Source organism: Taurulus bubalis (assembly GCF_910589615.1).
Source record: "Taurulus bubalis genome assembly, chromosome: 3".
In the NCBI taxonomy this organism is placed as follows: domain Eukaryota; kingdom Metazoa; phylum Chordata; class Actinopteri; order Perciformes; family Cottidae; genus Taurulus; species Taurulus bubalis.
In genome coordinates this window covers 30,138,234-30,163,124 of record NC_136591.1, presented here as the reverse complement: position 1 = coordinate 30,163,124, position 24,891 = coordinate 30,138,234, and the positions used below count along the sequence as shown (strand labels likewise).

At 39.2% G+C, this 24,891-nt stretch overlaps 1 protein-coding gene across 1 annotated transcript in view; it reads right to left on the bottom strand.

The window, feature by feature from the left end:
• Window positions 1-24,891, bottom strand: part of rngtt (RNA guanylyltransferase and 5'-phosphatase) — a 79,460-nt gene that overhangs the window by 7,749 nt on the left and 46,820 nt on the right. The window contains exons 10-12 of the mRNA XM_079214616.1: window positions 20,006-20,074; window positions 7,988-8,088; window positions 903-969 (exon numbers count right to left, since the gene is read on the bottom strand). Of these exons, the coding sequence (XP_079070742.1) occupies window positions 903-969; window positions 7,988-8,088; window positions 20,006-20,074 (237 nt within the window). The remainder of the gene's footprint in view (window positions 1-902; window positions 970-7,987; window positions 8,089-20,005; window positions 20,075-24,891) is intronic.

The following is a 24,891-nucleotide window of genomic DNA, read 5'->3' as shown; positions in this document are numbered from 1 at the left end:
TACCAGAGGGAAACACATGACTATGACTATTAAAAGGCCTTCACATATGAGTAATTTAGTAGTGGAACATTTCCATATAGTGTAATAGCATTATATAAATGTATATTAAAATATAAATCATAGATCAATTGTAGTAACTCTATCATTTTGCTCCTTGACCTGTTCTCCGCCCCCAGATTAGTGACTTCCCATGATATCTGAATGGAGATGAGATGCTAGTTATTGTGGAAAGCACTTGACTGAATCTAATCATGTGTGATCCTATATAATACAGTGTATTCATATCGACAATATGCAACACAGAAATCCTTTTATAGCTTTATATATAATGTCAGGAGGTCAGAATTACTAAAGGGTCCCCAAGTAGTTCTGTGTGGAAAGGGCTTAAGAATGAGAATATTTGGGGAGTTTAGATGTTTGTTGAAAACTCTCCACATGAGCACTTTTTATCATTCAATTGTTTACACTGTGATCAAGTGTAAACAATGTGTAAGTAAACATGTACATCCTGATGATGATCTACACATGTTCAGTGAAAGGTATACAGTAGCAAGCTTTGCATCATTTCAAAGTCACATACCAATTTACCAGAGGCATCAAGACAACAGGTAACTATGGGAGGTTTGCATTAAGATCAAATTAAACCAACCGTAGATTGGGAAACAGGAAATATTTGAAATCTTTTGTCTAAAACAGAAATCTAATAATGACGATGTGTCCCTAAATAATAGAACAGCAATGAAACGGATACCATTCCTCATGTCACACAGCAACGACGACACACTATCAATAAAAAAAAACTAAAAACTAAAGGGGAGCTGGAGCTGGAAGAGCACACACAGAGGGCTCTGGCTTCTTGGCACAAAGATGAACTCAACAAAGCAACACATTTATTTTCTCACCTTCATCTTGGCAAAGGGCCTGTCATAGCTGCCGACGTAGAGCAGACCGACAGTCTGTGGAACCAGCCTAGAGAGACAAAAACATCACGGTTAACACCCTCAACACAAGAGTATCTGAGTGGTTGACGACGGTGCAAATCACTACACCGCTTCCACTTTCCAGCTAGTAACAGAATGGCAGAGATGTGAGATTACACCTCTCTGAGCCCTTCTGCATCCCTGCGCAGCTTCACGGTCCTAAACTAACAGAAAAACTACAGTGTGGGTACGTTGATGATAAATCTGTGGAGCATTTATATAGATTGAACACAATGTCAACATACAGTACTGTATCTCTCTGCACAGTTAATTCAGACAATATTGTTTATATGTACTGTGTCGTCTTGTGTGTACATCTCTCAGTACCCTGAACATGTATCACTGCAGTATTTATATCTCATGCCAGAAATCACGCCCAACAGATGTCTTAATCACACACTGCTCCTTACCCCCCCCACCGCGTGTGATTTCCAGACACTTCCGTTACACACTGCGTCTACGAGCACTGATTGTATATCAGTTAACCATTTTTTTCGCAAGAAATGAGGGGGCTATTGAGCTAAACCGGCCGCTAAACAACAGTGCGGCTACGTAGTCTGAAGCACCTTATTCAGAGATTTCAATTGAAGCTGTAATCGGAGACAATCACCCCAGCCCCCTCCTGTGTAATGATAGCTAGCACAAGCAGGAAGGAAGCAGCAGTAAACGTTAAGAGAGCCAAATAGCCATGCAGTGGTGGACATTGTCACATGCCAAGTCCTCACAAAACAAAGTCCATTACCGTCATTTGTTCTGTTAATACCTCTGACGAATGTGTTGTTTGTCGATTACCACTTTCCTAAACTTGCAGGAATGATCGCGGCACAGTTTTCTAAAGCACTGAGATATCGATGAGATTTTGCCATAGGCAATGGAACGGATGAGGGAAGAGACGGGTATATACACGATATTTCACGATGATAAGTTGCTGTTCCCCTCACCATCTAAATGTTTGAGGTCCTGAAAGCCCTGCTGTCTTTAATGACCCTGGAACATAATTTTCTCTAGTAAGGGTCGGATGAATTTTGTTAAAAGGAAAGACCTTAACAACACAGAACACCGATGAAAATAAGATCCCAGCACAAGGCAAGGGGCTTTCATTTAACAGTCAACATGCCGTTAAATGTCACCGTAGTCTGTAAACAACATGCAATCAGACCTGTAGTACCGAACAGCTGGAACAATAGGTCCAATGATTTAGAAAGCATGAAAGCCAAAAAATATTGGAAAATCTAAATTTTGCAAGAATATGAGGTGCACTCTGTTAAGTTCTCTATGTTTAAACATGCGGCGGGTGGTATTCTATATTTTTGTCCGTGTCAACGAATCCAACGAAAAGCCTGAACCTATCCATTAATTGATCCTGTATTGCTAAACCTGATGAAGCCCATTCTTGTTAGTCAAATACCTCCAATCTTGTCAAATCCATGAGTCACATCATTACATAGGGTGGCATGTTCCTTCATTACCATGAACATGGGCTCTGTAGGTTATTTTGATTCAATCCCAAAAAAATTTTCTCAGTAGTGACTAAACATGCATCAATGAACAGCTGAAAATAGTCCCGAACCAATGCACTGATTCCTCCTCTTTTTTAATTTATGTTTGCAAAAACACACGGTGCCCAGGTGCTTTAGGATCTTATTTAATGTTTCATAAAAACAAAACAAAACAAAAGACAGTATACAAAGTACACTATATATTCCTCTTCAGTATGGCTTAGTGGATTAGAAAGAGTCAGGAAATTGGAGAGCATAGGAGGTACATAGATGGATTTCTATGTGCTTCACATCCATTAAAAGCATCAACACATAATGCAGATTTAAAAACAGTTAAGAAAACATTAAAACAGTCAAAAATTTAAATACAAAATAAAAGTTGAATGGAAGCTGCAATGCAGTTTAAGAAATACAATGCAGTAGTGAGATGCAGTAATTGAATCTGGTTCAATTAAAGGCAGCAGCAAACAGAAAAGTCTTCAATGTGGACTTAAAGGAGCTGAGGGTCTCAGCAGACCTGCAGCTTTCAGGAACCTTGTTCCAGATATGTGGAGCAGAAAAGCTGAACGCTGCTTCTCCATGTTTAGTTCCGACTCTTGGAACAGACAGTAGACTCGTCCCAGACGACCTGAGTGGCCGGGATGGTTCATAAGGTAGCAGCAGATCACAAACATACTTAGGCCCTAAACCATTCAGTGCTTTATAAACCAGCAGCAGGATTTTAAAGTAAATTCTTAGTTTGACAGGAAGCCAAGTTCAAAGACCTCAGAACTGGAGTGATGTGATCCACTTTCCTGGTCTTAATGAGGACTCGAGTTGCAGCTTTCCGAATCAGCTGCAGCTTTCCGATTGACTTTTTACAGAGGCCTGTGAACACACCGTTACAGTAGTCAAGTCTACTGAAGATAAATGCATGGACAAGTTTCTCCAAACTAAGTCCTCTAACTCTTGATATATTCTTCAGGTGATAGTAGACTGATTTTGTAATTGTCTTGATATGGCTGTTCAGGTTGAGGTCTGAATCCATAAGTACACCTAGATTTCTGGCTTGGTTTGAGGTTTTTAACATTAGTGATTGAAGCTGAGCGCTGACTTTTAAATCGTTCGTCCTTGGGACCAAAAACAATTACTTCTGTGTTATCTTTATTTAATTGAAGAAAATTCTGGCACATCCAGTTATTGATTTCTTCAATGCATTTAGCCAGCCCTTGTATGGGACTATAGTCCCCTGGTGATATAGTTATGTAGAGTTGTGTGTCATCTGCATAATTATAATAACACACTTTGTTGTTTTTCATAATCTGAGCCAGTGGAAGCATGTAGATGTTGAACAGAAGAGGCCCCGGTATTGAACCTTGGGGAACACCACATGTCATCCTAGTCAGCTCTGATGTGTAATTAGCTACCGACACAAAGTATTGTCGGTCCTTCAAGTAGGATTCAAACCAGTTAAGTGCTGCGCCAGAGAGTCCTACCCAGACTTTCAGTCTGCCTAGTAATACTAAGACTGAGGTTCTGCCACTGTCTGTGTTTAAGTGGATGTCGTTGAAAACCTTAACAAGAGCAGTTTCAGTACTGTGGTGCTGACGAAAGCCGGACTGGAAGACATCGAAACAGTTATTTTCGGCCAAGAAGTTATTCAGCTGTTGAAAAACCACTTTATCCATTATTTTACTTAAGAATGGGATAATTAAAACCTATTTAGAAGTGGGGATATTATCAAACTAATTTAGGCCATAGTATATCTGTGCCTATAAAAACAACATTAAATAAATAAACAAATATTGAGTGATGGACTAATGCGTTGTTGTTTTTTGTCTTTCAATTGATTTATGGACAATAACAAAATATCAAATATTCTCCTTAAAATATATGACTAATGCCTAGTTCACATTTCACAACTTAAGCATAAGAGTATCCATTATGACATGCTGCAAATTATTATCAATAATAATTGATAAATACTGGGAACACATGCCCGAAAAATGTAACAAGTCTGTTCAACAGTGGAATATTAAATTCCACAAAATGTGTATGCTGGAGTTCAGCCAACACACTTCCTGTGATGACGTGCCAATTGGAGGCAACCAGGTCATTGCGTCCATACAGAGAAATTAATTCACGGTTTAAAGTCCAAAGAGGCTCCATGTTTGTTCTACAGAATACCTCATGTTTGTGCCGAGGACTGAGAAGCTGCGAGCACAAGCTCTTTTGACATGTCAGATCCAGTGCAGTGAATGCCTCTCTTACCCAAGTCCTTTTCTGCAGCTTCTAAAAATGGCTGATTGTTTGTATCTTAGAACAGATCCTACAGAAATTATGCATCTAAAGATCTTACATTCTGACACCATGCTGAGACTCTATAGTGGTGTGAACCTTTTCACTCAAAACCACAAATGACAGCGCCATGGTGGCTCCGCAGTGGGAATGTTGCAAATGAGACGAGTTCTCATGGTAACACAGTAGAGAATAAAAAACACTGATCACATGTTGTTAACTTCACTTTGACGCTTTTCAATAATCGGTCAGAAGTGAAAGAAGTACTAACTGGGTTCCTTCACACAAACTCTGGATCGGGATGCTGTCATGACACTTGAGTCCACAGAGTTGACAGACCAGTAACATGAAACCTGCACTCGGGCCTCTAGAGAGCCAATCCAAGCCAATCAAAAAGGTACCATTCTCCTTCTCTGGCTCCATCAAAGACACTAATGAATGATGTAACCCTTACTCATCACCTCTCAAATGATCTTTAAGTCAAGCTGTCTACACAATACTAAAGACTGTTCAGTTCCACACTCGGGAGGGGCACTGGCATGCTTTCTTGGATTGCTTTGTCTTTCCATTTTGTTATTTTCCTGCCGCACAGTAATCACCGTCTGCCTTTGTGCCTGCTTTCAGAGAAAGTAATAACACTTGCTAGGCCATATATGCCTCTGTGGTACACAAAGACGTGCTCAAGGACCGACAGTTGTTACCTCCGATATAGCCGTCTCTCTCTCTTTCAGACAGTAACTAATGAGAGATTTGAAAACCTACACCGAGGATGAGTGAGGTCTGTTGATTGCTCCTCTGCCAGCTAAATTAATCTTTGGGTGAAATATCAGAACGTTCCCAAATGGCAACAATGATCGTCTGTGTTCTCCCACACACAGGGAGGAGTCAAAAGGCTGACTAGCTGGCTGGCTTTGGTGGAGAATGAGTGGCCGTGCCCTGCTGTGATCCTCTCAGTCTGTTGCTGGTGAATGGTGGCAGGCTCACAGCTACAAAGCTGGGACAGTCGGTAAGGTCACCTGGCTCTCAAAGGAAAAGGCAGCGTGACCAGAAAGCTCAGCGCTAAGATTCTGTTAGCTCAGACACTACTCAGACTCATCTGAGAAAAAAAGCACACAGAGCAAAAAGATAGGCATTGTACTGACAGAAAATAAGAATATGAGTCTACAAGCAGTGCTTGAAGCTCTGTGAGATTGCACCTCGGCACAATGTGCTGCTTTGAGATAAAAGTTAATGTCAGCATGCAAACGTGCTCAGAATTACAATGCTCATATGCTGATGTTTGGAAAGTACCGTGTCCGTCATTGTAAATTAACGTGTTAGCAGTGAAACCTGATGTTTAGTGATCATTAAAGTTATTACGATACAGCCTAAGGGGAATATGAATGTCTGTACCATACTTCATGGCAATCCATCCATAGTTGTCCAGGTTTTTTATCCTCTCTGACCCATGAATGTTTGTACAAACTTTTGTGAAAATCCCTCTCACAGTTTAGTGAAAACTTTACTTTGACATGCTGTGGATGCCCGAAGAAAAGTCACCAAAGGTATTAGGATTCATCCTCTGGGCACCAAGAACACTTGTACTCATGGCAATCCACCCAATAGTTTTTTAAGACACTTAACCCAAGACCAAAAATGTCAAGCTGCTTGGTGTCACAAGAGAATACGTCAAGAGATCAATCCAAACCAATGGGACTCTATTTTAGACTTGATATATACATCATCTACATCCGCTAAACACAACTTAATACACTAATGCTAGATTGGCAAAAATATACCCTAACTCTGATCCGTTATGTCCTCGATATAAAGGCCAGCCAACAGATCTGTTACATATGTTTTGGCTATGCCCGAAACTCTCCACCTTTTGGATAAGTATTTTTAAAGCTTATGGTGAGATGTTTGCAACTCAATTTGACCCGGATTCAATTTGCGCACTCTTTGGCTTAACACCAGAGGAACTTCGTACCTGTTTATCAAATTAAGCCAATGTGGTCGTAGCCTTCACAACACTACTTGCTCGACGTTTGATCCTTCTGAGATGGAAGCAACGTGCCCCTCCATCGTTCTCACACTGGGTCAAAGATGTCATGTATTTCTTGACACTTGAAAAAATTAAATATACTCTCAGAGCTTCCTCCCAAACCTTTGGTAAAGTATGGATACCTTTTCTAGAATACGACTCCTTACAAGAACCTCTCGACAAAGACTAATGTGGATCCCCTATCCGTCCCATAGCAACAGAGAGCAGCCCCTACCCCTTTTTCAAATTTTAATTTATTTTAATTTTGTTTTCTTGTTTTCTTTATTAAGCATTTAATTTCTTACATGTAACTTCTCACTTTATTATTTGATGATCGATTAATGCAATTATTTTGATATTATGTCTACAGCTCCATTACCTGAATGTACCTGCATTTACCCAAATGTATAAATTCCATAGCCTGTAACCCTACAGTGGGTGGGTTGGTGGGTAGGGTCGGGAATGAGGTTTTCAATTTCAATCTGTAATTGTCCTCAGACATGTGTGATGCCTCTTCCGTGGTGGGATAAAAACTGTGAAAATCAATAAAACACATTTACAAAAAAAAAAAAAAAGAGATCAATCCAATACTTGCTGAGATATTTCGGTCTTGACCAAAGAGACCAACTGAAAGACGTACATTTCCTTTCCTAGAACCACATTACTAGAATAGGCTAAAATCTGATATTCTGACAACTACCAATGCTACAGCAAGCTTCTATTTAATATGACTGTATGCCAAAGGATGTAATGATCTCCAGAAATCGATTGTCTTTTCTAGTTATAGAGTTGTTTCTCGGGAGAGCTCCAATGTTTACGAGGATAAGGGCTCGGATGAGCACCACTGGATCTGAATAATTTATGTTGCAGAGGATGATAAACATAAAATGAGAAAAAAAAGGGGAAAAGCAGTACTGTTTTTCTTTGCCCATACAGCAAATAAGAAATTTCTAGGGCTGGAGACAAAAGCACATGTAGGCGATGATGTTGAAAGGAATTAACGTTTGCACACTGTAGCACCGTAACTGTAACAGGAATTGAACCCAAAGGCAAAAAGCAAATGGGAGGAAAAAAAGAAGATTAAAGCATTGCCTTTGACACAGAAAGCAACTGTACGTGTGTGTGTGTGAAGTACTCCAGTGTGTCACAAAATGATAGGTGCTATTAGACTCATCAGGCGGAGCGTTTCCCTGGCAACAGTGACTTACCCTTCTCCTCCGACTTTGGTGATCTTGAGGCGAAAGTCCACAGAGTTGAGATTGGGCGGCTTCCACTTGAGAATCTCGTCACACCTCCCGGCCTTGTATTTCTGGAAGTGAAACCCAGTCCCCCAAAAAATTATAATATGGAAGATTGGTCGTGGATGAATACATATTTAAAGCTGCTTACATGGAACAAGTGTGACCCTGTGCTTTACGTCAACCCAGAATGACTTAATTACTTCAAAGTAATTTGAAGTAATTAAGTCAATAAAAAGTCACAGTTGATGAGCTGAAACAAATTAGGCTCCATTATGATACACTGTTGGTGTCTCACTATCTCGAGCAGCAAGACGGGGAACTGAATTGATCTTCGGTTAATATTTAGTCTCTTAGTATCAAAAACGTCATGAAAGAGCGTATTAAATATTTTGTTCAAGTGCTCTACATATTAAATGGAAATGAATACAAGTAGAAAATTGCATGGAGGGAGCATCAGAATAGATGTGTAAATACTTTCCAGGCTGACGCATTCAGATTCAACAGGAGAGCATTATTCACATCGACACTGAGTTTCAACATACCACACATAACATGCTTTGATTATCAATGCGTGGCTGACATTTAAGGAGGACATGAAACGAGTGCAGAGGAACATGAGGAATGTAAAGCCATGACGGGTGGAGGCGGGAACAGATGACCAGACTCCGTCACTGTCAGGTTGCCCGGTAACAGAAGGCTACTCCAGGGAAATGTGTGGAAAACAGACAGCATTCCTAAAGAGAACCTGTGTTGTCACAGCACACGACCAAATAAGGGCTTCCTGGCTTCACCCACGAATGAATATTGATGTAATGTAACGAAGTTTACTCAACTAAATTCATGGTACTTCAAGGTACTACGGTGTTTACACTTTACTTTATACTTATAAGAGGTAAACATTGTACTTTACTCAACTACATTTGTTTGAAATGAACTACTTTAAAGATTATATATTATAATGTTTGCGATAAACTGAAGTATGAAGTGTTCCTTTATGGATCGAGAAAATTCTCCCACTTCTTCAAGTTAGATCGGCTGGAAAATGCTCAGGAAATGTTGACTTTAAGAGATACACGGTTCTTACAGGACAGCAAAGCTGCAAACATATGATGATCTTATAGAATATGACACATTGTTGAAGATTAAACAACCCAACAGTACATAAAAAGGTGTTAAAATGATCACAACCGTAAACAACTACAGCAGTAAAATGGAACATACATGTAAATGCAGCAGTAATATTAAACCAAAAGCCTCATGTGTAAAAGTAAACACTGACAAAGAACATTTGTACATTTTGCTGATAATACTGTCACACTTTTACTGAAGGAAGGATTTACTTATGTAAATGTACTTAAGGAAATACACGAGTACTTGTCAAAACAAAACTACCCTCCTCCTGCACAACAGGTTGAGAAGCCGTTTGCCGATTGGCATTACAATCCTGTAGTTTTACTAATGGTTTTCAATCATTTCAGGGTCAAGCCCAGAAACCGTAGAAATTACACTCATTCTACAGCCCACAAATGACTATTGATAGGATGTTGTACAAGTGTTTATTATACCTGCTCCAAATGATCCTCCTCAAATGGAGCAAAACGGCATTAGAGCCTTCCCCCGGGCTGCTTCACACTGCCTCCATAATATTTCTCCAGGAACAATGTCTTTCCAACGTCCTTGTGGTCTCAACACAATGATGCATACAAATGTGGATAATGGTGCTAACGTTTGGACATCTACTCCCTGAAGGGGTTGCACTCCGCTGAACACACAAGAAGTGACGGAAGTACAATAGTTGTGTGAACATCAATAAAAAAAAAGACAGCCTGAGACAAATATTTTAACGCTGCCTTACTCTCACCCCTCCCCACCCAGCCAATGTGTTGCGTTAAGTGGATGCTACCAACAGATTCTCGGTTTCTGAAAGTCACAGAATTGGTCTCAAAAAGCCTTTGCCAAATTTATGACGTCAGAAATGGGGTTTTAGATGCTGTTAGATGATCAAATAAGAATTTTATTTGAAGCATAATGAGCTCATGCGACTGCATTGCTGAGGATTGATGGGTGAGTAAGTAAGTAGCAGTAGACTTTCAGGTTGGAGACAAGAGTTTGTCTAACAGCTTTCTTTTAACAAGGTTGATTTCTTAAAATTCACTTAAGACCCGTTTCCTCCTTTAAATAAAAGAAAACTATGAAAAACACATTAAAAAAAATTCATTGACATTATTCTTGATGAGAAAAAAGGATGACTGAAGACTTCAGTTGGACGTTAAGATAATGGGCATCATTAGGAAAATAAAATCCTGTACTGATGGCAAAGTCGGGAAATTATACTTTAATAACTCGGTGAAATCAAGGACAGACTGACTTTTTCTATTTAGGTGTAAATTGAAGGGAACACGAGTGCGGGGTGTCCTTCTGCTTTGTCCGCGGTGGAGGCGGCATTCATGTGCCTTTGAAACCAGCACACTCCAAAAAGGCTATTCACCGCAGTTAAGCTAGAGAGCAGGAAAGGTGCATGTCTCTTTTGAAGAACCTGAACAGAGTACATCTTTTCTACTGGAAATGTGGGTGTGGAAAGGAACATTATTCAATGTAGTTAGTTACGCTGTGCTGCACAGGCATACAAATAACCTCTTGAGAAATGACTTATTGCTCCGATGTAGCTCAAATGCCAAATTAAACACGACTGGTGATTAAGCCCTCTACAGCTGTTAATCTAATTACTTCATAAATGAGCTGAATAAAAGAGAAATACATACGGTGCTAACTTGTGAAGGCAAAAGGTTCAACAGAAACACTGTCCTGATGATCTGTTGAGGCTTTCTAAACTGTGTGCGCAACATTTTCAACCACAGTGAAATTTGCTTTATCCAAGCCAGCAGAACCATAGCAACACCCCAGAGAAAACCCAATCAGACTGCAGTTTAAATAACCTACCTTTAAATGCATCCCTAAATGAAAAAAAGGGCTGTCAGTTGCACTCTTGCTTTCATTGCTATCGCCAGCCTGGTCAATAAGTGACTGCACACATACAAAACAAAAGCTTTATTATTGAAGTGCAACACAGACCTTCAAGCCTGTTCTGCATGCAAAACACATCTCCCCATCTAGCAAAATCATTTTCATATAATGAGGTTACATTGCATATAAAGTGCCTGCTGTTTCAAGTTAGAAGTTCAGAGGCAGCAACTGTCAGACCGAGGGAGAGAAAAACTGAGGGAGATGCAGCGTGTGAAACCAAAAGTGTGGCTCCTTCTTTAAAAAAAACAACAACAGAAAAGTAGAGCACAAATGCCACAACAATTTAGGGTAATTACTATATAACAAATGCATTACTTAAACCGTCAATGGAAAAATGCAAGAAATACATATTTTTAGATAATTCAACAGCCAAGGTCTAACAAAACTTAGAGCCGTAAAATGGCTTTTAACTCAACTGATTTAACATTTTAGACCTTTGTAGACGTTGCTACTTATACTTGTATTGACACACTATACCGTATATGTAATACATTATAGTGTGTCTTTATCTAATCTGGTGTGTTGAATGCATTTACTTCCTCAAAGCTGATTTTATTGATATTTCACATTAGAGTTTACTAGCTAGCGGTCCTCTTCACTGCCTTTGTTGCTTATCTTCGCTTGTTATCGCCACATGGTGGAAACCAGTGAACCCAGCAGCATCAGGATCTACAGACCACACTGTCAACACTTTTTAGAGGGATCATTTCTTCTGTAGCAAGCTGTACAAGCGAAAACTGTTGAACATGTGAATTTATATTTTATAATAAGGGTTGACGGATCTTTAAATAATACATATTACTGAGGATGTAATAAAGAGAATGTTTAAGGATTTACTGACAGGCTACTCTTCTGTATTTGTTCTCTATTTACAATTGTTTAACCTGCACCTCCTATAGTAGCTTATACGTGATGCTCCATAATTCTGTTTCCTGGACTCCATCTGCTTATCTCCTGTTGAAGAATTGTGAATGTAATGAAGTTGTATAAATTGTGCCAGCTTTCAAAAACAGCAGCATGACGTGACTTCAGGCATCATCAGCAGGACTGCTGTGCAAGCGCCACTTGGCTGACTTTGCATTTCTACTTCAACTAAATCTTTTTTGGTGACAAAGATAAAAACTCAAAGTAGTCCACGAAACTGCCACCTAAGACTTTATAACTTCCACAAGCAACTGCATTTTCGAAGTGGACCAAATTGGCGAGAAAACCACAAGACAGAAAACACACTAACAATGCTTGTCCAGGCATGAACGGAACATGAAAGCTCCTCCTGAAACCCGGAGCTCATGAGTGAAGAGGCAGGCAGTGGTTCATCAAAACAACATATATTACTTTATACGGTACAGGTGCTTGGCAGGTTGTCATACAGCAGCTTTAGAGATGCTACTGCGATGAGACTTTGATTTACACCAGTTAGACCTGGAACATTTGTGATTGGTAGGATCAATCCATAGCCATTCCCTGAAGTTAATATAGAGAAATAAATAACCAAGGACAGAGAGGGGCACATCAACTATTAGAGTCCAGCGATATAACAGCCAACCGACAAAGTGACAAGCTATTGAACGGCTGCAAATCAATGATTTGTTACCCTTTTAAAGTCTAGAAATAGCCAGTTGTATTTGATTTAGTAGAATCCATATTTCCACGGAAAGAAACAGGACTTTCAACTTTGTCTTAAAGTATGGCGAGGAAACACTGAACCAGAAAACTAAAATGTTGAACCACTGCTCTTTGACAGTAGTGGATATACTCTAAGTAGACGCATACATGGTGAAATGGTTATTTCTTTTTTATTCAAGAGGTATGTAGGCAGTTCAGAAATGGGATTTGTATCTTTCAGACACTAAATGATAACGTAGTAATATTTATTACAACATATTTACTCGGACCAACTTCAATCTCATAGCTGTTGAGATATTTTGGTTTGGACCAAAGTTGTTCGCTTCAGGGTTTCTAAGATAAAATTGCCTTCATATGGATATAAATATTGTACCTCCCTCTCACCACTCTTTTGACTTTAGTGGGAAATGAGTAAAAAAAAAATCATAACTATTGCACACAAACATCTTAAGAGTGTTTTTTAAGCTTTGAATGAATTATTTGGCAAGTATATGATATAAATAAACCCAAGCAATATCTGCACAATTATTTATGAATACTGGAGCGTCTGCTTGAAATCAAAAGTGTAGTATAGTGTAGTGTTGTGAAAGTAGTAAGCATCCGCAATAAACAACAGCATAATACACGTTTAAAGTGCAATTTGATAAAAGAAAAGGCTGCTTGCGGGTACACTTTGATTAGTTCAGTCTCATTTCAATAACAGTTTTTTGCTCTGGGACAATATTATTGTTAAAGTGTGCTGCAGATTACAGGCTGGACAAGTCCAATAAATCTGCTCCACAGAGAAAAGCGCCCTCTGTTACAGTTCAAACACACTGGCCCGGTTCGAGAGCAACATTGACACTGTATGCGTCTGTTTTTTGGTGTAAATGTGAAAGAAAGGGTACAGTGACATTAAAGATTTGTCTTGGAATAAACAAGGTTGAGGAATTCAGGGACGGAGGATTCAAACGCTTTTCTGGGGCCAAAATCAATGTGAAGCACATTCTCTGTACTGACTAAAGACTTTTTTTTTTGTGATGCTGAATTTTATTTAAATTGGTATCCTTCTTTGTACAGAGATCACCATCTGGAGTGCTCTCCCATAAGCTATTCTACGATCTGTGCCAACGATTCCGTTATGAATTATAAATCTTTCCGATGTTGCCTGAACAAAAGGAAATATATTCCAAGGGCACCATGTGTTGGGTGAGATAACATACCCAGTGACTGCAGGCCGCCACAGGGGCAACCTTTGTGCTAATATTAATGGACGTTCACAGCAGCAAGATCCTGCTGAGATTAACCCTGAGAACTACAATCCCACTCACAGAAGAAAAGATTAAGATTGCACTGGTTGGTGTAGAGAACGACAAAATCAATGACTAAATGTGAATCAGTGTTAATGGCCTCATGCAAGCCGCAATGGTTAAATACATGCTCTATGGCCTGCTTTTTTATGTTTTTATTTCTTTATTGTTTTTATTGTGTATTGCATCATGCTTTCCTACCTGTTGTTCTGTTTTAGCCCCCGTTATGGTCACTTGGTTTGATTTATGTTTTGTTTTCTCGACCCCTGTACAGCACGTTACTTACTTAATATTAATGGTTGGGATTGGTGTTGGTGGTGAAATAACGGAAGATCATCCTTCTGTTGCTGTAAACTGATGTGAATAGGCCTTTAATAAACAAGTGGCGTGCTTGTAAACTTAAATCAAATATTCAGTTTGAGGCTGTAATTGATTAGATTATTGAGCTGAAGCACATGGTGTAGAGCCGGGAATATCTTCAAATTGTAAATACCCATGCTTCCTTTTTTATTTTGCTTGCACTCTGTTTCATGTTTATCGTTCAATGTTTTTTGTTAAATGTGTTGCAAATTCAAAAGGACAAATTCCTTGTATGTGTAAACTTACTTGGAAATAAATGATTCTGATTCTGAAATCTTACTCTTTAAATTAACAGAGTTGCTGCTTGTTTTGAGTAGTGAAAAAAATTATTTAGTTTCTGTCCAGTTTCATTGAAGTGTTTTTTACGATGTTTGATGTAAAAGAGAAACTTGAATTCAGAAGGAATACAGGTGTATTTTTTGTTCAGGAGTAATAATATTTCCTTCATTGATGTTTTGTGAGTTTATTTTGCAATGCATTCTGTCTGATACATGTAGGGACAACTAAAATGGCTCCTCAGTCAGAGACATCAGCTTTCTTGGTCTATAGCACCCACCAGGAAATGTTCCTCCGTCATCAGTACTGATTTGACATCCACATAAAAGGGTGTCCAATTTGTTAAAACTAATAAGTCCATGCAATGTTTAAAAAAAACTTCTGAACCAAAAGGGTCTTCAAGTTAATGCCTAACACAGCATTCACAGTCGGCTGAACCACTTATGAACCAGATGCTGTCCTGAGTCGCTCTGTTCTTTAATACTTAATGAATTTGGTTAAAATAAAACAATTAAACATTATCTCTTACTGAAGAGGGAAACACATGGAAATGCCCCTGAGGGGAATGTGTTTGCACATGGAGACCTTGAGCCATCACTCTAGGTGGTGGCATTAAGAGCTCCCCCACAAGCCAACATGTTCCCTTCCACTGCACAGCATCCTTCACAAATAATGACTTATTTACATAGTTTGGCACATCAAGGGAATCTCAAACAACAGTCACAGTGTCAATCAATAATCCAATGACACTATCCAAAGGTCAAAGAAGTAGATGCATTTTAAAAAGTGCATTAATTCAGTAAATCACACAATGACTTTTATTTACATGCAAAGGTGACAAAAAGACACCAGACGTGAATGGATTGTAAACACACCGACAATGCACGGCTCACCCACTTTCTGTGGATGCTGCAGACAAAAAAGATAATAATGATAACATTCCTTTTCAAATCTTTCCTTAAAAAAAGAAGAGAAAGTTCAACTGAAAAAAGTGCAGAATAGCAGCAATGTACCTTCCTCCCTTATCCTCTAGCCAATGTCCTTTATTCTTCCCCGTAAATATTTAATAATCTCTTGCAAAACCTCCTCGCTAGTATTTCAGTGCAGTTCACTATCGCGCTGTACAAGTTGGATTTTGTGTAGGTCATCACTTCACACCATCTCCTTCAATATTAAGTTAGGTTTATTATTACGGAATGCTGCTATCCATGTTAAGTTTTCTACGACAGCATCAGGACGAAATCTTAACACTGAAACATGGACGGCTATTTGTTATATTTATGTTAAAAATGCAAACACTTACAGTTTGAACAGGAAATGTCAAGGGGGTTGCAACGGGTTAATGCCATTTAAATGAGTCTCTGTTGCTGTATTTAAGTGCATGCAAAGGCTGTCGTACTGACAGGCTCCTGTCGCACTGTATTCATTAGCCGGATTTGGTTATTGTTGTTATTTTAGAAAGATTCTGAAACAAAATGTTTAATTGTTTAATGTAGATGCCATCATGAAAAAAGTCAGACAGTGTTGCATAATAACTTTTTTTTGTAAAGTCACATTAAACAGCCAACTATTTGCATTTGCATTTAGTCACATTGGACCTGCCAGCTTTGCCAATCTGTTCCATTCGCTTGAGCGACTGTGCAGACGGGAACCAGCTGCTGACCTTCAAGAGTTTGGAGAGATTTCCTTCTGTCGGATTCATGAAACTGCTGAGAAGCATCTTAATGACCATAATGAGCTTTAATGGGGCACATGGGAAATCTGGCTCTATGGTGGTAATTTCTAAAATGAGCTGTGCATCATACAGCGCTATGAAGGGACTTCCCTCTAATTCAAAAAGGCGAGAATTATATTAAAAGGGGGTGAAAATAAGCACCTGCCAACAGAATGGACCTGTCCACGCAATCAGTTTTCAATGTGCAGAATATTTGCACATTGTCCCGGCTGATTCTATTCCTGCTTGTTGAACAGCAATCATTTCAAAAGCACCTGCCAAAACAAATCCCAAACCCTGGTTAAAAGTGTATTCCTAATCCATGATTGGGAGGGGGACGATGTTGTTGCTGTTTTCTCTGCCGGTTTGATAAATGCCAAATACATCTTTGTGCCTGTAGGGCCGCAGTGCCTTTCCTTTCTCCGACCCTGTTGGTCATAATCTATCAAATTCACTGAAGCTAAAGAAGTAAATAAATCCATGGTTGGTTGCATTAACCCTTGTGCTCAATATCCAAAAACATTTTCTGGTTAGGATCGTGTAAAAATTGGAAATGCAATATAATCGACTAAAAACAATGTCAAAAGCATCTCTTGTGTAAGAATCCAATAATCCAAGCCTATTTTAACATAATTGATTTCTCTTCCAGCAAAGATACAGTACACATACATGCTTTGCATTTTTGCACTTCTCTATTGTTTTAATTTAATTTCCTAAATAATACTCTCTGCGCTGTACATATCCTTCATCCCAGCTATTTTTGTATATATATATATATATATATATATATATTTTTTTTTTTTATATATATATATGTTGTCTTAGTCTGTAATTGCTACTCCGACAACAAATTTCCCCTTTGGGATTAATAAAGTATATATTCATTCATTCATTCCCTCTACAGTTTTAGAAATCAACTGTAGAAACAAAGACAACTAAATCAAAGTGGCATCCCCTCTGGTTTACAGACCAAACCATTTTTCAGAAACAAGAAAGGTCCAATTTTAACAATAACAGATTATATTCTACTAGAAACAAAACTGAGTGGCAAGCACCTGCAAAAGTAAGACATTTATGTTGCCATATTGATGAGGACAGTGACGCACCAATTAACCAGCTCAGCTTGTGTTGTGGGGGAGAGAAGCAGCAGCTGTGTAAACTTGTCTCCTCCAAATTTAATTTCCACATCTCCTGAGAACTGTTGCTACCTGACGGCAACAGTTCTACACTAATTACTTTACAAATCACAGAGAAGAGAAAAAACTGAACATGTTCAATCCAATAAATGTGGAGTAAACATACTTGAATCACTCTAAAATATGAATATAAACAGATATATTTCCCAAGGCCAGTGAAGTTACTTCTTGCTGCATTTTTAATATAACATGATAATAATTCATTAGTATACTTGTCCATCCAAAAGGCATGTAATCTCACCCTGTTTGGTTGATGTCCTGTGTATTTGATATTTAACCCCATACATGTTTTAGCTCACTATATTGATCCAAGGCATGGTGAACTATTTTTTTTTACTGCTGTAATTCTGATTTAAATCCATAATCAATATGAATTCAATAAATTGTATACAGCTATGTTGAAAGAAAAAAGCCTCCATATTGCATTCCTTGAAGGGAAATCTTCATTATTACAAATTCACCTGCTCATTTCCTCCTCTGGAAATTAGCTCCATTAAAAAGGTTTTAAGTAACATTGGGACTCATCCTTGCTACTGGGGGGAAGAAATAGGCAAGGAAGAAAATATTAGGGCTGCAACAACGAATCGATAAAAATCGATTATCAAAAGTGTTGGCAACGAATTTCATTATCGATTCGTTGTGTCGCGCGATTATTACGCCGGGCAATAAGTCGCGGAGAAGAAAAAAAAGAGCGGAGCAGAGCAACTGGCCGGCCAGCGTTTCTGAGATTGGAGTGAGACACGAGAAAAGCTGAGGTCGTGATCATCTCAAAAATAGAAGATCTTTGACAAGTCGAGTCTTGGCCAATCAGCGTCTTCATGTTCCTCAAACTTGTTTTTAATGGAAGCTAGTCAGCTTGCTATCGCGTTAGCTAACGTGTTTGGTTGTGTATTGTCGTTAAAGTTACGTTATGTTCCGTTACAGCTCAGTCTTGCTTGTAAAAAACCGTAACGTGATGAAACATGCCGTCATCCCCCGGTCTGGTTCAGTTCACGCTGTCACTCGTTAACGTTAAACCAGCGGATCTGGCTGCAGGTTTTTTTAATTTTTTTTACTCAAAGTAGAATGAAGCAAATCACGTAGTCGGGCTTAGCCAACAACGTGACGTCGTGGTCATAAGAGACCCAGAATGAAAGAGTTTAAGGAAGAGGAGGCTTTATAAGGAGCAGTACAGCTTCCCTCTGTCCCAGTATTTCATACATATTGATAAAGCAGGGTATGTAAATGCAGCCTCTGGAGGGATCAATTACAGTAAAAAGGGCTCACATTTGGCAGATGTAAAGCATAGATGTGTATGTTTTTAGTGTTAGTCCATTTTGTTGTTTTAATTGACAGCTCAGGGATGTTCAAGGAGCAACCTGTAGAAAATATAAGAAGTAACTCGCCACAGTTACATGGCAGAACATTTCTACATCACTAAAAATGCATTTTGGGCTTAAAAATCCCACTTTCAACTAAGTAAAAATCCAAATACCTGAATAAACGTCTCTGATTGGACTGTGGCCAAGGACAAAATAGGCTTTCAGTGCACCATGGCAGCATATTGGTGTATTGATGTTAAAATCTTGGTTGATTATATACCTTCGACTGATAGATGTTCAACATGTCTGGGGTTAAAAAAACAAACGAGAAGCAGGTGAGCAGACACGCACTGTTAAGTCCATTATCCGGGGACGCGAGTGCTGCCCAGTTCTTTGTCATGCAAATCTGCCATCTATCATCACGCCAAACATTTTTTGCTGCTTTTGTTGCTAATATGAAATGTGCCCTCTCTGATTAAGGCACACCAACAGGTCAAATCAGAGACTATGGTGCAAAAAATAATGTCGCACCAATGCAGCGGTGGTTCTCAAGCCCTGGGTGGAGATACAAAGATGGGGGGAGGGGGGCTTTAGCCAAATCTAAATGATTTGTTTAATCTCATGTTTTATGATCGAGGTAGCCAACGAACAAATGACTTTGGTTTTACTTCACAGCTGTTGGGTTGGTAGGCTCTCCAGATACCTACACACACTGAAAAATTTGATTTCATAATACGTTTACTTTGGTACTACTTTCTGCTCACAACTAGATTCCTACCCATACTACTCCTGCACTAATCTTATAAGATGGAATACTGGTCGATGAGTCTATCACAGGAGACGAGAGGAGAATTGGTATGACAGTCACAGTTAAAGGTGATTTTCTGCGGTTCTAACAACCCAGTAAATGGGTATTCTTACCCAGGCTGCTTCCGTCCTAACACAAACTGCCATGTATCTATTTCACGGTGCAGCTTCTTACAGAAAGCACTGTGTTTATGTTAATTCATGTAGGAGTGCGGCTTCTTTTCCAATGACAGAGGGACATTCAGATATACAGAGTGACAAATGGCAGGTAGCAGTGACTAGCTGTCCGATTTTTATGTAGGAGCTCGGTGGAAGAAAAAGCTTCGCCTGACACTCAACCTGTGGCAACGCTTTGAAAAATGACAGATCGTCATATACAGAGGGAGGCTTACCCCGCATGGCTGGAAGACAAGTCCGTCGACTTCGTGGCTGACCTGGGACGTGAAGCTGCCTTCAAGTAGCTGAAAAAATGAAAAAGGAGGACAGTTTCAGTCAAGCAAAACAACGGTAACTGAAAGCTTCAGCTGGGAACACACACAATTACATTGATTTATAAAGTCAACTAAAGCGATAGTGTGCCAACAGTACATAACTTTAAAAGTAGGCAAAGTTTAAACATAACTGGAAGGTCTTAACGAGAAATCCTGCAGAGTTATAAGTCTGATAGCTCGTTTCCATCCATCGATCCCTGAAACTAAGCACTAATCTTTGTGACTGGGTAATGCATGACAGAGAGATCAATATCTGCAACTTGATCGCCCAGGTTGAGGACCAGAATGGCAACAAATCATTAAGTTCCTGATGACTTGGAAAGAGTGGATTTCATCTCTTCCATTAACACTAACCACCAAGCACCACAGCTGTTGTAGAGAAGAAACCTGCGGCACCACAGTAGACATGGGATGCCCAGGAGACGTGGCAGAGCCGCTACACAGCAAAAGCACATTTTCTACATCATGGAGCAAATCAACAGACACGGCAACTAGAGCCAGGCACTTAAGAGGCACTACAATAAGGCTGAATATCCAATCTGCATATAAAAACTGATTAAGAGATCCCCATATTTAAAAGTGCTTTCCTTTATGACTCTTTTTTTCAAACAACTCCTCTCATCCCCCGAAACTGAACACTACTAATTTACATTCCAGCAACTAAAGTCAAGGCAAAAATACTTTTGAGTTTTTATCATACAAACCAAAATCTCCACCATGAGTGTAGAAAAGAAAAGACAAGAGTAGAAGAGAACAAAGACGGTTTGATGCCACTGCAGTGTTTATTGATGTGCATGCTGGAAATACGGGTACAGAGTTTTTTGTTATTATTATTCAGTGGGTTGTATTGTTGTATACAACCTAATGTTCTATGTATTATATTTCAACATCAAGTGTGTTTTATGTTACATTAATGACTGTTTTTGTTCATTCTATGTCTATTTTCCAATGTTGCAAAGCACGTTGTGCTGCATTTCATGCATAAAAGCTGCTATAAAAAATGTTTATTGTTATTATTACATTAAATGGAAAATCTAAGCACACTAAAACTTTGAACAAAGATATTTAGTTGAACACCTTCTTAATCTTGTCACCTCATAACCAGACACATGAGGTTTATTTGAAGTCAATTTCTAATTCCAAATAGCAAAACTTTGAAGTATAAACTCACCCTCCACTGAGGCCATTGAACAATCTTAGAAAAAGCCCAGAGAGTGTTCGTGGCTTATGGCCTATTATCAGCAAAGACGATTAAATAAAAAAAACAAAAACACCTTCAGTACAACTTTGGCTTAATTATTGCATATTTGTTGTGCACACCCAACCTTAAAATGATCAGGTTTGCTTAAAAGCTGACACACTTTAGGATCTTAGGAAAATGTCATCCCTCTTTATCGCAGCAGGGGTTTCAAAGTCCGACACTGTGGTCATAGTTAAGGGCTTTAAGGACCGTAAACAGGAAGTATAAAGTTGTCATGGAGTAAGTTAGCTTTGATCTACATTTCGGCAAATTATCACCATAAAAAGCATGCAGAATTAGCTAGTAGCACTTCCCGTGTACTACCCCTGCATGTACAAAACATATACTTACTCAGGATATGTAAGTCACACTGAGTTACTCAAGTTGAACACACATACATAGGTTTAGAGTTAAAACTCCAAAAAGGAGTGAACATTGTGTCACACCGTCAACTCACGCTCTACACAGACCTTGAACTGAAATATATAAAAACAAAGCTGAATATTAGAAATAGATAAGCTCACATCAGTGTTGGGGTTAAATTCCAAACACAGTGTCGAAGGAGAGAAGCAAAGTAATACAATGTCAAGATTTATGTGCAGTCATGTGAATATGAAGACTTGCAGGCTTGTGTGTGCTTAGGCAAGGTTAGCTGAGTGCTCCATCTTCAGTGATATTTCAAAGCGCAAGGAACTGAAACACAAGACTTTCAAAATCAATGTCTGAAAAGTGAACACAAGATATGAGATAAAACTGAAAGTGCAGAGTAAATTCCACCATGTCACTTTCACAAAACCTGTGCAAAACGTTATATATGATGTTGTGCTCTTCATGATGGATGAGCATATTTACATATACACACACACATATATATATCTATATATAGATATATATATATATATATCTATATATATATATATATATATATATATTGTTTCCATACGGCACTGGCATGAAAGGAGACCTGATGGCTGCTTGGAAGGTAAAAAAAGTGTCATATGCCTTGGAAAATGTTCGGCTCTAATGTAATACAAAATGCCAAATCTAATACATGGTTGCACACAGAACAGAATCTGTAAGCTGTTTTTAAAGGGTAGTCATTAACAGAGACTGCATATTCACTGTTGATCATCAATTGTCAGTATAAATATTGCAGAAATATGGATTATATTGTAATATTTTGTGTGAAAACCTGTCGAGAAATCTTTGCTACTCTGTATGTGCATGTAGATGGTGAATAGATTTGGGCAGACAGGAAATGGGCTTGGTCAATAAAATAGAAAGCTTATGCATTAGTGCACTGCAGCGGATATCAGGTATCATATCTAAGTCATCAAGACGAGGGAGGTATTGAAAGGTGGAACAACAATGTGATTTGAGTGGCCTTTTATAACATAGTGTAAGTTGTCTCCTGTCTGAATGATAGGAGACCATCAAATGAAGTGATTAAATATTAATTAAAAATGACTGCATCTTTGACCAGGAGTTGACAGATGGTCACCATCTGTCCAGATGCTGCTCGGAGACCAACCAAATTACAACCTCAATCACAAAGACAAGAAAGGGTCTAATATGACATAATTACATTGGTACCTCATTCAAGTCTGGCAAACATTTTCATACGCAGCAGGCTCTCTTGTGACAGGTGCATTTTGTGCAGCATTAGACCAAACTGGTCCGTCCCAGCTGCTCAGTAGATAACCATCGACTGCATTATGACACATATAGTCTGCCTTTAAAATCGCTTTAAAGTGAGCAGGTACTGTATGATTTAAAGCATCAGATAATATGAGCTGCAAAGCAGGATATTTATTCATATTTGGAGATGAATGAAGATACAAAGTATTGGTATGAACACAATTAGTCGAAATCTAGAGGGAGCTAAAGTCCTGACGTCCCGTCCAGGTTCACTTCTGTTCCACAAGCATTTAAAACTCACTGCAAGCACTCGTTGAGCATTTCCTTCCATCGGTCTATGTGGAAAACATAAAAGTGTTCTTCGGGCTTACTTTCCATTGTTAAAGCGTCAAGTGAAAAGGTGTTTTGTGACAAAACTTTTTGTGCTAACGTGCTGAAAGAGTTTCCTTTCTGATAAAACATGTATGAAGCAGATTTTTTCATTGTTCTATAATTGCATGTTCACTAGCTTGCAGTCTTCTTCCCTGCCTTTTGATGGAACAATGCTGCACGTCTTTACGTAGTAGCCCCATTATGTCATGAAAATAGGTGGATGGAATAAGTAAAATGTGATTGTGAATGATTATCTGACAGAACTCGGACGTTCTGGTCTCACTTCAACATCGCTGTAGCAGAAAATAGCCCATAATGGGTTGAGTAAATCTCTCACAAACCACAGCTCTGCCGCTGCAGAGCACTGCTTTTGATGGAGATAAATTTGTGTGTCTGTTATATTTATACCGCAGGGTGATTTCACCTTTCCACAAAATACTTTGATGCAAAACAAAACTACTTTTCTTTTTTAAAAGATGTGTTGCAGGGAAGTAAATGAAGTCATCAGCCCTCAGAGGAGCGAGCGCACATTTATCTACGGCGCAGCCACGGAAAAATGTTCCATCCCTGCTCTATCTGCAAAGAAAGCAGAGCAACATCAGTGCTCTCCAGAATGATGAATGAGTCACAACAGATCACACAAAGCCTGACAATCATGCTGACATGGAGAAGGCAGATAGCCAGACTAAAAAGAACTGGGGCCTTTATGATGGAGCGGCATGTAGGCGGTAAGATCTGGGAGTTCCATTTCAGTTCTCTTGCCATCTTAGCACACCCACCCACCACCTTCATCAAGCACAGTGCACCCTGGATGGAAAGATGAGCAGAAAGAAGACTTCCACTCACACATCCTCCTACAGTAAGGAAGTTCCTTGGAGCAATAACGCAGCGAGGGGGCAGCGACCGTGCTTTCATGGTAAACCCCTCTAGGAAGGAAACACAAAGTTGTGCCCGGTACAGTAGGGTTGTGTGGGCAGAGGCAAACAGCAAAGGCCCATTAAGAGATCAGGCTTTCACTGCAGACTCCAGGGCAGAGACGGGGACAACGGAAGGGCTTGGGGAGACAAATCAACCGCGAATATGCTATGCAATGTCTGTCCCCTCGAGAGACTGGATGTCAGGGTGATGCAAGTCAGACCATTTTCCTCTCCAGTGATTCATGTTCGGGCTCGTTTCACAAAAGGACACAGCGATGAGTGATATCTGGCTTGGTGTTGGCCGGATAGCAGCAATCTGACATGAAATATACCATTCACCTTCCCTCCAATGGAGTCTGTTCACAGCGAAGGCGTATTTCAATTAGCCAATCAGAATCACTTGCAATCAATGCTAGTTTACCCTTAATTTGACCTCAATGAAATAGTAACATCAAGATGTGCAAGTTAAAAGGTCATAAAAGAAACATGTAATAAAATTGCACACAGAAACTCCCAAAATTGAAAAATGGCTACTATGATAATAACTAGATTAAATGTCTTGCTTTGTCTGACAAACAAAATATATTAAATTGCTGAGGATTCAAAACATCTGAGGAACT